Source organism: Vidua chalybeata, chromosome 9 (genome assembly GCF_026979565.1).
Source record: "Vidua chalybeata isolate OUT-0048 chromosome 9, bVidCha1 merged haplotype, whole genome shotgun sequence".
NCBI classification, from domain to species: domain Eukaryota; kingdom Metazoa; phylum Chordata; class Aves; order Passeriformes; family Viduidae; genus Vidua; species Vidua chalybeata.
Genome location: NC_071538.1, coordinates 28472865 through 28485895, shown reverse-complemented (window position 1 = coordinate 28485895; position 13031 = coordinate 28472865). Strand labels below are relative to the sequence as shown.

General features: G+C 45.6%; 1 protein-coding gene across 1 annotated transcript in view; it reads right to left on the bottom strand.

Moving 5' to 3' along the window:
* LAMC1 (laminin subunit gamma 1) overlaps window positions 1-13031 on the bottom strand; it is a 67090-nt gene that overhangs the window by 18503 nt on the left and 35556 nt on the right. The window contains exons 2-5 of the mRNA XM_053949943.1: window positions 5581-5885; window positions 3499-3629; window positions 1933-2099; window positions 838-1026 (exon numbers count right to left, since the gene is read on the bottom strand). Coding sequence (XP_053805918.1) covers window positions 838-1026; window positions 1933-2099; window positions 3499-3629; window positions 5581-5885 — 792 coding nt within the window. The remainder of the gene's footprint in view (window positions 1-837; window positions 1027-1932; window positions 2100-3498; window positions 3630-5580; window positions 5886-13031) is intronic.

The window sequence follows — 13031 nt, the reverse complement described above, 5'->3', positions numbered from 1 at the left end:
GAAAGCAGTCAGAAGAAAAAAGGGCCTTTATTGGTCAAAAATGTCACAACTGAATGACTCCTTGACAAAATTAGATAGGAGATGCACCCTGGCAGACCTCTCCCTGGCTGCTTTTAGGGCTTGCTGCAAGCAATGACTTATGCCAGCTACTCTTTTGAAACATCACATCTCACTGTGTGTTACCCTTTTCCCTCCTTCCACCTTACTTGCTGTGGGCTGGTGTAGTTATAGGATCACTCCTTACAGGTTAAGTGGTTTCTACACAACAAAAGATTTATTCTCCTGTCAGAATTACCCCTGTCTCCATTTATTTTTAAAGAGTTTCATTACATATTTTGAGTTTGCTTTGTTTTATCTCACCCCACCCCCTTTTGTGTTTAATGTTTCACTGGTTTGTATTTATAGTGCTTGGATACTCAGTAGGAGAAACTGATGCAGCAGCTAAAGTTCACTACAATTTCACAGCATGAACAACTTCCAGAAATACCCACTCACATCATCTTGGTTATTAAGAATTGAAATGAGTTCTTTTGTACCGGGAGCATCCAGGGTAACACATACACAGTGGAAAAAAAAAAATCTATTTCAGAATACATTCAAAGGACTAAGTGCTGCAGAGGTGACCCATCTGCCCCTGCCACCCTAACTCCATTTAGATCCAAGGAAAACTTAAACCAAAATACAACCCAATAAACATTTCCTATATGGAAAAAGAAAAGAAATCTAAACAACCCCTCCCTCTTTCTACCCCGGAGTTTGCAATGAGCTGCATGACCGAAAGCAGAGGTGGGTTCTGTGCGGAAGTTTGCAAGCGGCCGTGCTTGCAGCAGTGCTCACCGACTGGGTTGCAGCTGCAGGGCAGACAGCCCTCGTCGCTGGCCAGGCGGTAGAAGCTGTCGCGGCAGCGCTCGCAGCGGGGCCCGTCGGTGTTGCCGGCACAGGCAGTGCAGTGGCCGCCGTGGCCCGTGGCGCGATACAGCTCGGGGTCAAAGTAGCACTCCTGGGACCGCCCGTTGCAGTCGCACGCTGCAAAGACAGGGCACTATCAGTGACCAGCCCGGCCCCACAGCACAAAACCCAACCCTGCACAGTTCAGCTGTAGATGAGTTGGGGTAGGAGCTTTTAACCGCTCCGAGACCTGAAACAAACTTGAGACCATTCTCATCAATGCCCAAAAGAAAACCACTTCTACCCCACCACTTCTTTTGACATCAGGCTGCCACTTGCAGCCAAAATGTTGTCCTCCCACACAGCACCACTGATCCCTGTCATCCAAACAAGCATGAAAATGTAACATGAGGTTACTCCATGCTGCAATGAGAGCTTCTCCCCTGGATCGCAAATCCCTAGACAGCAGGACATCCCAACTTCACCAGCTCGTTGAGGGAAGCCAAAGACAGCTGGGACCCATCTAGACATACAGAGGTCAGACAGGAAGAAAACTTTTCTGTCTGAAAAAGCTTCCCCGTAAAGTAAACTACCAGGACCTGTGGTCTGAGACCTGGACAGAGACCTGCATTTGCGGTCCAGAAATTAGATTAAATAATCAACAAGTAACTGTAAAAACCAATAACCCAAACACAAAAATCAGCTGATGCTAAATGAAGAACTTTTGAAAGGCCAATTATACTCCAGCATATTTTTTTTGCCATGGGTCTCAAAAGTACAAGCCTGTATATTTCTGCAAGCCACCTCTTTCTTTAGGAAAGATGGGTGGTTCCCATCCTTCTCCAGAAAGGAGATGCCCATTCCTACGGATCTACCAGAAAGCTCCCACAGGGCAGGAGTGGAATGACCAACAGTCCCACCAACTGTGCTTAATGCTGGCTAACTGTGACTGAGACAAGTTAAAAGAAGGCAGGGCCAGCTTGTGGCTCCAGCAGAGGCAGGTGCCCAGCCCCAGCCAGGCTGTCCCCTGTCAGCCGCACATACGCAGGCACTCGTTGGCGCTCTCCGCGGTCGCTCTCCTCCACGGGCGGTCGTTGAAGAAAGGAAGGCACTTTTCACAGTCCACCCCGAAGGTGTTGTGCTTGCAGTTGCAGACCAGCTTCCCAAGCTCATTCTTCACACACTCACTCGCGTGCCCGTTGCATTTGCACCTGGTTCGGGAGAGGTAAGGAACAGGTATTAAAACTCCAGGGCTCCAGGTCATTCGCAAAGCAACACCAAAAAACAGGGCCCAGTTCTCAAAATCTGAGATGAGAGAAATTTGAAGGTAAATGATTACAACAAAATCGGGAACAAAACTGCTGTCGTTCAGCCTGGAGATGAGGGAGCTTCATGGATATCTTATGGAGACATTCTAATATCTAAAAGGGGTTTACAAGACAAAGAGAAACTATTTATCAGGGCCTGTAGTGATGGGACAAGGTGTAGTAATTTTAAACATCTTTCAAATTTTAATTTAGATTGGACATAAGGAATCAATGAGGGTGGTGAGACACTGGCACAGGTTGACCAAGGAAACTGTGGCTGTCCCATCCCAGAAGTGTCCAAGGCCAGGCTGGCCAGGGCTTGAAGCAACCTGGGATAGTGGAAGGTGTCCCTGCCCACGATAGGGACTGGATGATCTCTGAAGGTCCCTTCCAAACCAAACCATTCTATGAAACAAAGAGGTGCAGCCTGCTCTAGGTAGGCATTTAGAAAGGGAAGAAAAGTTAACTAACTCCTTTGCAGTCTTCAGACTAACCTGAGTAGGAGAAGCAAAGATTTAGGTGGATTTATGTTAGTAAATTTTCCACAACTTCTCTCCTGTGAGAGCCCAGAACACAGTATGTTCACTGGGTGTGGGCTACTGTGGTATCAGTAGGAAATTAAATAGCACAAAGGTGACTAATACAGAAACCCAGGGACCTCCAGACTGGTGGTGCAGCCAATACAAATCCACATGTGGCCAAATCCCTGTCTCAGGACCACCGTATGAAAGCAGGCCAAAACCCTGCAGTGGTTTCATCTCTGTTTAGTAAAACATTTTATCATCAACTACCAAAGGTTAAAACATTCTACAAGAGACTGTGGCAAAAGGAATGGACAACCACAAACATGTTATACCATGTTCCAGACCTCCAAAGAGATAGTTTCTTCAATATATGTGAAGTAGAGACACAGAGATTTTCTGCTTACTGTTATTCAAGTACAGACACGGGAGAATAATTTAAAAACACATTAAAAACCGCACAAACCACACAGCAGAAAAGATTTCCTTCTTTTGTTTTTCATTTTAGTTCATTCTTTTTACCATTTACCTTCTCAAATCACTTAATATTTCATCTAATCAAGGAAAAAAAATTATCTCTGCCAGCCCTGAAGTTATAGCCACAAAAGCTTATACACAATATTTGCAAATTACCTAAATTCATTCTAATGCATTCTTGATTTAGGACAGTCAGTAAAGACCAGAGCCTATTGTTATGATGTGAATACAATCAGTATCTTTAAAGCAATCTAGTAAAACTAACCAAAAACTTTAGTAAGCACAGAGTTTTATTGTCTACTCACCTACCACCCACAGCAAAATCAGAAATTGCATAGTAGTAAGACTTGAGAACTTTTGGGTCATTGAAAACTTCATCTCCAAATGTGTTCAGACGGTTGAGGGTCACTCTAATATCTGTAGCTGTCACCCATTCCTAGAGCAGACAGAAATCCCATTAGATGAAACATCCTTTCCCTTGAGTCATTAGCAGTTCTATTACCAAAGTCATTCCTCAGCAGCTGGTTGCTTCTTCCTTGTTTTCCCCTCTGCACCTTGGGAGCTCACACGCTCCTGCCCCAGAAGCCTTATTCCACATCCTCTTGGTTCAAATGGGTTTTCCTGACCCTTTCTCCTCTCTGGAGACCCTTTCCAATGCCTCTTCACATCCTGACTGCTTTCAGCTGGGAAGCACTGAATAACCTCTCCAGCAAAAAGTGCAGGGCAGGCAATTATGCCAGCTTGCTAATTGTACATATCTGTCTGGCTGTAGTTTTTCTGCAAAGCTATGCAGCACCAATGGGGAAAGCTTTAGGGTACATTTGTCTGCAGGCATATTGCACTAGACTAAGAGATACACAGAGACAAATGAGTGAGGCTGGGGGAGGCTGAGGAAGACAGACAGACAGATGTGACTTGCAACACAAGAGTTTTTCATAATATTTACACAGTGTCTGTAACACACTGCCCTGCCCTCGTGCAGCAGCAGCCAGCACACACAGCCTGTTGCCAAATTTCATATCACATTCTGCTAGCCACTGACATTGCCACCTCCTTGGTTTTATTATGCCCTTTACAAAGCTGTTTTCCTTCAAACACCATAAAAAAGAACACAAAGAAACATTCCTGTATGTACAACTGTGCAGCCCCTGTGTCACTGCTCAGCCAGTAATACAGTATTTATTTACTGAATTACAAACACTGATGTAAACACATGGAAATACCAATCACAATGTACACATTTACTTCAGTTCTAAAAAGCAACACCAGCAGTTGGTATGTATTTTAGGAAACTGGTGGTCAGATCTCTATTCCTTACATAGAGAAGCTTATCAGAAAATTATACAATTGCTAACTTGAAATCTCCTTATTCACCTTAACAATAAGACATGGTTTTCTGCAGGGGTTGGCTACACCAATGAGGTGGCCAAACTGGTTCTTTTCCACTTCAGAAGGTCTTTGTCCTTTCCCATTAATCTTATTTTTTCATTTCACTTTAGTTTGCAGAAGCAACCCCACCAGGTTCTGCTCTCCTGCCTGGGAATTGAAAACAGGCAAGCCCTGAGCCTGCTGGGAGCCTGTCTCAGACTACTCCTGCTACTCTAAGAGCAAAGGGAAGTGATGGTAATTACAGCTCTGAAAGGAACACTGAGGCAAACCCCACAGCTTTAGCTCCTTGCTGCAATATAAACTGGAGAAGTCATCAAGCAGAACACAAAAACTGGCACGTAAATCAGATAAACTGGTGTTCTAGTATGCTCCTGACCACTGCCCAACCACTCCCATGAATGCAAAAGAAGCATTCAAGAATGTTCAACAACAAAAAACTCTTGCCAAAACCCCCTTGCCAAGCCACCTGTAAGAGAAAAACACCAAGGATAAAATCAAATTTCTCTGCCTCAAAACACACGTAAGAGAACATGGTAGGGATTCCTGTAATGCTTCATGTATTTAGAAGAATCATCTATTTCTTACTTTTTTCTGCTTGAAATGTACATGCAGATGCCTCAAATATTAACTGGACTGAGACTTTACCTTCCTCTGTCCTTGTATCTGAAACAACAGCAGAATGTCCACAGCTGCTGTCTAAGCTGGCAGAGATTTACATTCATCCTCTGAAGACTTCCATGATCCCTAGTGACAAATCACCCTTAAAGCCAGTGGGTTTGCTTTTTTGCACCATAAACTTACTATCAATAGACTCAAGAGTTCAACTTTTCCTTCAAAAGCACCTCTGTGGATTGTCCATCCCAACTTAGCTGTGCAAGGGCCTTTCACTATGAGTGAGGGCTGTAGTGCAGCCCAGTGGGCACAAAGCCACCACGCAGAGTGACTCAACAGGAAGACTCAACTCAGACCACCTGACTGACACAGTCCTGCTCACATACCTGCAGCACAGGGCTGTTGTCAAAGTTGTAGGCACTGGGACGCCCCTCGAGCGTTGAGAAGGCCACATTGCCTCCGGTGAGAGGGGAGATGTCGCTGAACTCATCGGTGCAGAGCGCCTGCTGCTCGTCCTCCCCGGTGCGGATGAAGCCACGGTTGATTTTGTGGTAGGTGCTCTCACAGGACCCGCTGTAGTACTGGTAGGGCACCCACGGGCCGTCCTCCTTCGTGCGCTTGTAGATGGCAAAGCTCTCGGGCCGGCTCGTGTGGAACTTGAGGCGCACGTACGTGATGTCAAAGGCTTTTCCTGTGGGGGAGAGGAGATGTGTGAGAAAGACTCAAAACTGACAAAGAATGGAAAGAGCTGCACTGCATTTCTCTCTCTGGAGAAACATCTCCCAGCATTATCCAGAAGGATAAGCATGTCCAGCAACACCAGAAGCGTCTCTTCCAGGCCAGTATAGTATCTCCAAACAAAGACAAGGTGAAGGAACTGAAACAGAAGTTGAGGGCAGGCTGAATATATAGATAAAGAGACCTATAAGCTTCTGTGCAACCAAACACATTTCAGAAGCTGCAATTCTCTTCTGCATACATCCCTAACAGATGACAGACTACATCAGACCCATGAGTAGTTTGTGTGTATTTAAGGCCAGGCCCAAGTTAATAATGACATTTGATGATATTTCTCCCAAACATATGCATGGGAGAAACAGTATTAACCAGAGAGGAACAAGTCACACTGTAGAGCCTGGTTTGCACCTCTGCTTCTTCCCTACATAGACAATACTTCAATATCTTTTTACAGCTCACAAAGCTTTTCCTCCAGCATTGAACCTACCAACTACAGCCCTCTTCTACTCATTCCCTGGGAAAAACAAAATGAGGTTTAAGTTTCCCACATCATTTGACTAAAGTCACCAAGGCATTTTTCAGATCAGAGTGCAATGATTTCCAAGCTACCCATGTTCTCCATCGCCTAGAAACATGAAAGAAAATCCACCTCCTTGCCCTCTGTTCCCCTCTTAACCGGTCTGTGGCAGTCAGCACATCATCCTCCCTCATGACTCTTTTCCAGTGGCTTGAGCATTACCCCCAGGCACATAAACCAACGGCCCAGGGGAGTCACATCCCTGAGAGAACCCATTAGGAGAAAAGGGCCACAACACTCTTCAGCCACCTTCGTCTGCTAACCACACTGGCCAAGGGTTCCCAGGAGCAGGCATACAGCTGTATACCAGCTGTTCTTGCTCCACTTCAGCAAGCAGACTGTGTACAATTAGGACATCCTGGAGCATGTTGGGAGCTTGCTAAAACAACATTGAATTTGTTTGGAATAAAACCTTGGGTGTTTAGTCCCTGCCATGCTCTTTTATGCTCCCACCATTTCCAAGAAAAACAGTGCTCTAAGCAGAACTTGCAGCCATCACCAGTTCTTTCGTTGATCCAAAAAAAAAAGCTACTAGAAGAGTTTCAGCTGATTGAGAAACAGGTTTTTTCAACCCGCAAAAGTAACACAGATTTAACCTCAACTTGTAAAATGAATGAATTGTACCATGTTAAATTTTAACATGAGGCTTGGCACTTGCTGAAGTGTTCACCTCCTTCACACGTGAGAGCAGACCAGAGGCACCATGCACCAAGAACAGAGTGTCCTCATAGAACACACGCACACACCGACAGCCGTGAATTCGGTCACGAACCACGGAGCTGCCCTGAATGCCCCCCAGTGATTAGGCCAGGGGCCAGCCTGCATTAGGCATGCCGCACCCAAAGCCTGTATGGCACAAGGGAGGAGCCAAAGTAGCAGGAGAAGCACAGCAAAGGGTCCAGAAATCAACATATCTGAAAAAAATAAAGTAAAAATCAATATATACAGCGCCTGAAAAATTATATCCTCCAATGTGTTAGCTTGGCACAGCCTGGTTTTTGGTAGCAGGGGGCCCATAGGGGTGGCTTCTTTGAGAAGCTGCTAGAAGCTTCCACTACGTCCAACAGAGAGCCAATCTCTGGTAGCTCTGGAGATGGTACATGCTGCTGGCCCAGTTAGAGAGGTTGGTAACGCCTCTGTGATGACAGATTTAAGAAGAAAATCAAAACAGCACACATACAGTTTCGCACAGTTTTTTTTTTCCCAGGGCTGGCGAATCGCTGCTGCTGGGGCCAACCCCGGCGCGGTGCGCGGCAACGCGCTGCGGCTGCCCCCGCCACCTTGGGGCGGCCCACACCAGCCTTGCCTGCCCAGCCGCCCCAGCCAGCCGTGCTGCAGGCAGAAGGGCAGCGGTGGCAGCTTCTCCTGCCGGCACCCGCATGAAGAGAGGCGTTAAACAGCACCAGCACCGCGGCGGCCGCTGCCCAAGCAATGGCAATGGGGCCACGTGCTCGGCAGTGGAAACACGGCGGGCGACTCCCCAGAGTGGAACCTGGAGGAGATCGACTTCTCGGCACCGCCGGATCTCACAAGAATCTTGGAATCAGTGGAACTCGTTGGCAACGGTACCTACAAACAGCAGGTTTTGATCTAGTCAGAGAAGAGGAGGAAGTGAGGACGTGTGAGGGAAAACAACACAGCGACACCAAGGTCAGTGGAAAAGAAAGAGAGGGAGGAGATGCTTCAAGCATCAGAGCCAAGATTCCTCTGCAGGCCGTGGTGAGGCTATGGTGAAACAAACTGTCCCCTTGTCATGCACAAAGTCCACAGGGGATGCAGAGATCCACTCGCAGCCCATGGGAAAAGTGCTCACACTGGAGTGGGTGGATGGCAGGGAAAGCTGTGATCTAGTGGGAGACCTGAATGGAGATAGAGAGAAAAAGCCCTTGCTTCCAAACCAGAGCAGCCTACCCTTAAAAGACTGCACCCCGTGGATGAGTGACCCACACCACAACAGTTTTGGGATGACTGTTTGCCCATGAAAGGGACCCCATGGCGTAACAGAAAAAAGGCTCCTCTCCCTGAGTGAAGAGGAAAAGATCTTGAATTACAAACGGACTAAAACCCCCATGCCCTGTCTTCCTGCACTGTTGGCGGGAAAGAGGGAGGGGCTGGGGGAAAACAGGTGTTTTAAAGGCTTATTTTATTTCTCATCATCCTCCTCTGACTGTTAATAATAAATTTACTTTATAACTTTAAAATTGAACCTGTATTGCCCTTAAAGTGTTTTCTCCCAGTCCTTATCTCAACTCATGAGCCCTTTGTTAATTTTTTCCGCTCTCCTCTGCTCAGCTGCAACAAAAGTAAGTGAACTTTGTGGATATCTGGCATTTGGCCAGTGTCAAACCATGACACCCAAGAATAGAAAAAGACCAATCTGGTGTTTAAAGTACCCACCAAATAGTATTGTCTGTGTGTGACATGCAGGACAGCTGGGACATCACACAGATACAAGCCCCCTGATACTTCCTAGAAAATACCCTTTCCTATTTATATCACGTGTGCATGGATCATGTATTATGGAAGACCCAAGCACAAGACTGGAAGCTAGACATTCACAATCATGGCTCTTGCTCAGTACCAGCTCACTGCTGGTTTGGGGTTGATTATTTAATGAGATTTTCTTACATACAAAAGACAAATGAGAAGCAAGCACCACCATTAAGCCAATCTGCTTTCTTCCAAAGGATCAACACTCAGCACTAACTTAGCTTAGGCATTCCCTCCCCTTCCTGCCCAATACAAGAGATGAATCCTGTTCCTGTGTATTTGGAGTGTTTTTCTCATGAATTGCAATAAAGGTAAGAAGCAGGCATCCTGTGTACAGATCAGACCCTCCCAGCTTTCCTGCTTCTCTTACTACGTGGGCTCTTCTCTCAAAGAGAGCTCTGCACTTGAAGGCAAAATATGCTTGAAGTAGGAACAAAGCACACACACAGAAACTGAAGACAGACACAAGACAATAGGCTGGAGACACACAAACATCTTTTTCAGCTCCATGGTAAACAAACCCAGGATACACTTCACACCTTTTCCAGGTAACGGGCAAGGGGCCCAGGAAGCAAATACTTCCTCCTTTTGCATGAATACCCCAGTGTGCTGATCTGCAACTTGACAGCCTATCCCAGAATTTCACCAACATCTTGGATGGAGAGCAACTAAAAATCACAACTACTATCATAGTTCTATTACTAGTAAAAGTGTCATCAGCTTAATGAGAGAGCTCACATGGTAAGAGAAAACAAAATCTAACACTGAAAGTCAGCCCTGGTGGGATTTCTTTGGGCAACTTTAATGACAAGTGAAAATGGGAAAACATCAGGCAAGAGCAGCCATTCCCTAAGTCAAGAGGAGATAAAAAGTAAGCCAGAGACAACAAAGAAGGTCACTTCATTAAACAGTGTCAGCTGAATTGTCAGGAATACCCAGCTCTTTTGAATTGGGGTGGTTAGTTTTCTACTAGTACTGCATTCCTCTGGTGTGAAGCAAAACCCCTGTGTTCAGGCTTCATCAAGATGGGGAGGAAATGCTTCAAAAGAATCCTGGGAATGATGAGGGGGCTGAGCATGTGCTTTCACTCACACACACAACTTTCTGCCCTAGATGAAAGCCCGGGTCACAGGCTGCTTGCCCCAGAAAATAACTACTTTTTTTGCTCTCCACTATAACTGAATTAGGATCCTTGTTTCCTGACAAGGTCTCCTACTGCTCCCTGAAAGGCCCGGCTCAGCTAAAGGCACAGCACATGCCAACTGCGCTCTGGGCAGCATGAAAACCTTATCCCTGGGAACCCCTTCTGCTAAACGGCAAGGACCCTCCCTTTTTCATCTCCAGTTTTACATGTCAGGCCAAGAAAATACATTCAAACCCCTCCCAAGTGAGCAACCCACGTGAAAAAGACATTTATGGCAGCTGGCAGCATAACTCCTTGAGCAGGGCAGTTAATGGCATTAAAGAGGAATGCAGTTAATGCACAGAGAGAGGCTGTGCAGTGCCTTGCTGGGTAAATACAGCAGGAACAATGGAGTTTACCCAAGACCAGCTGACACAGTGTGGAAATACGTTTCCTCACTGTTCACACTGAACATAAATACTGTGCTTAACAGCCTGGCAGTTCTTTGAGGCTGCAGAGCCTTTTTCTAGCAAAGATAAGCAGCCTAGGTTGCTTTCATGTCTTGCTGGACTGAATAAACATATACAGCTATTACACTAAAAAATGGTGACAGCAATAACCAGGTGAAAGGCAGTTTTAAACATTACATTTAGAAGACAAAAAGACATTGTTCTCCTCTTCCTAGAAGCCAGTACTGACTTGGAGTTCAGTTTGGCTTAGAACTGTCTGATAGTGTCAAGCTTCAGGTAGTATTTCCTTGTGTGTATTGAGAAGTGACAGATCCGTTTTGCAGGAGGAACTCCAGGTGCTGGAATCAGTGACCATGAGCTTAGTGCTTCACAAGTGCAACCTGATGTGTGTTTTAAAGTATCCAGAGCTCAAAATCATGAGCCACACATTTTAAAACTGCATCTTTTCTGAGGCATGGAGCTGTTCACCAGCAAGTGACAAGGTGACACAATAACCAGCCCCCTCTTACAATTCAGGATCACAAAAAAAACTCTTTAATCCCTTTCTCTACTGTAAGCAAGCACACATACAAGCCTTCAAGACAATATTGCAATTACAGATTCAAAGGAACGAGCAAGTTCTGTGCCTGGAGAGGCAGCAGAAGTGGCATTGAAAATGTTCAGCACTGTTTGGTTCAGGGGATGCTGCTCCAAACAACCTGCTCACAACCTGCTCACATTGCTGGGCTTGGCCAGATGTCATCAGCAATCACAGCCCTCCCCCAGCTGGGTCATCTCCAAATTCAGTATCCCAAGGTCCACCAGGAAATGTGCCATGCTAAAACCCATATAAGCCAATGCCATTCAGATCTTCAGAAACTCCTCCCTTTTCCCTGAAGTTAGGAATTCATTCTACACACAAAAGACCTCCTTGTATTCAGGCCCCTCAGAACGGATGGATAATTTACATCAGGAAAACTGTCCCGCCAGCTGGCATGGTGACTACAAGTGCTGAATTGTGAGCAGATGCCTGGGTGAGATAAGCCCAGAGGACACTCAGGCTCCTTCATTATTGGTCCACTGGAATCCCCTGCACATGGGACTGGCACATGGAAAGAATCGATGCTACCTCTCCTGCATACAGCCACTGAGTTTTGCCAAGGGGAAAAATAATCCACCTGAGAAGACTGCATTGGGCAAAGAACCAAACCTTTGCAGAGTTGTTTTTTACAAAATCCACTGGGCAGTAATGAAATGGTTAAACTTTACTGTTTCTCTTTTGGTTGGCTCCTGTTTCAAGGCAGCTTTTCTCACACAGGTACTTACTGACAACCTATGTCTCTCAGTAAAGGTTAAAAGAATTGAAAGCAAACCCAGTAACAAATAGAGCCTACTTAGTACTTTTTGACTGGATTTAATTTCCATTTTGCAGTGAACGGCAGAGAGCAATCAGATACAACTGGCATTTCATTTTGTCTTTTTCTTCTGACCTGTTTCCCCATCATTCCCAGGAAAACATGCCAGCTTTCCCAGTTACTAGACTGCAATGTGCTCCATGCCATTCACCCTTATTCCTGCCTCAACTCTGCCCTTCTTGAACCATCAGCTCTCCCAGCACCCAGCACAATGTTGGACCAGCCATGAGCAAAACAGACTGGCTCTGATTCTTCCAGACACACAGATCCCAGAACCTCACACAAGCAGTGTGTTCCTAGCAGGGGACAGAAACCTGTATGTCAGCAGACAGAAGCCATCAAGCTCACAAGGTTTTCCTCAAGACCAATCACTGTCTCTTGAGTCAACCAACCACTCCAAATTCTCAGCTACCACAGTATTTTACAGAGTTTATAAGGAGGGGAGGAGAGTGATAAACACCTGGAGACACTTGTTCTTTCGGAATGAAGTACATTCATTAAACAACAACAGCCCAACACCTGCAGGACACATAAGTGTTAAGTTGTATCACTTGCATCACCTGTGCATGAAAAAGCCACATTTATGACCAAAATCAAGAAATTTCTGAAGTTCTAGAACAAATGTCCTTTAACAACTACATCCTAGCCTTCTGAGAAAATTTGTAGAGGAGGAGGAAGATAAGAGCCCTAGTACTGCCCAAGCAAATGGAATATCCAGTATCTGAAAAAGGAAAGCAAAGGATTTCTTTCTGAGGAATTCCACTAGTGAAATAATTCCATGCATAAGCACAGACAACAGTTCTCACATTCCAAGCTGTGGCCTTTACAGGAACACAAACTAGTAATAATAAATCTTAGGTTTATTTCTTGTCCTCACCTGAAGAGCCTCAAGATGTATGTGCATATCAAGAAAGGCCTGAAGGATTTTAACAATCTTTTCTTAAACCATGCCCCACCAAACCAAAGATTCTGGCATGTGGAGCTCCACCACAGATGGGTGCTGGGGTTTTAAAAAAGCCTGACAGAGACACAAACATGGATTGTT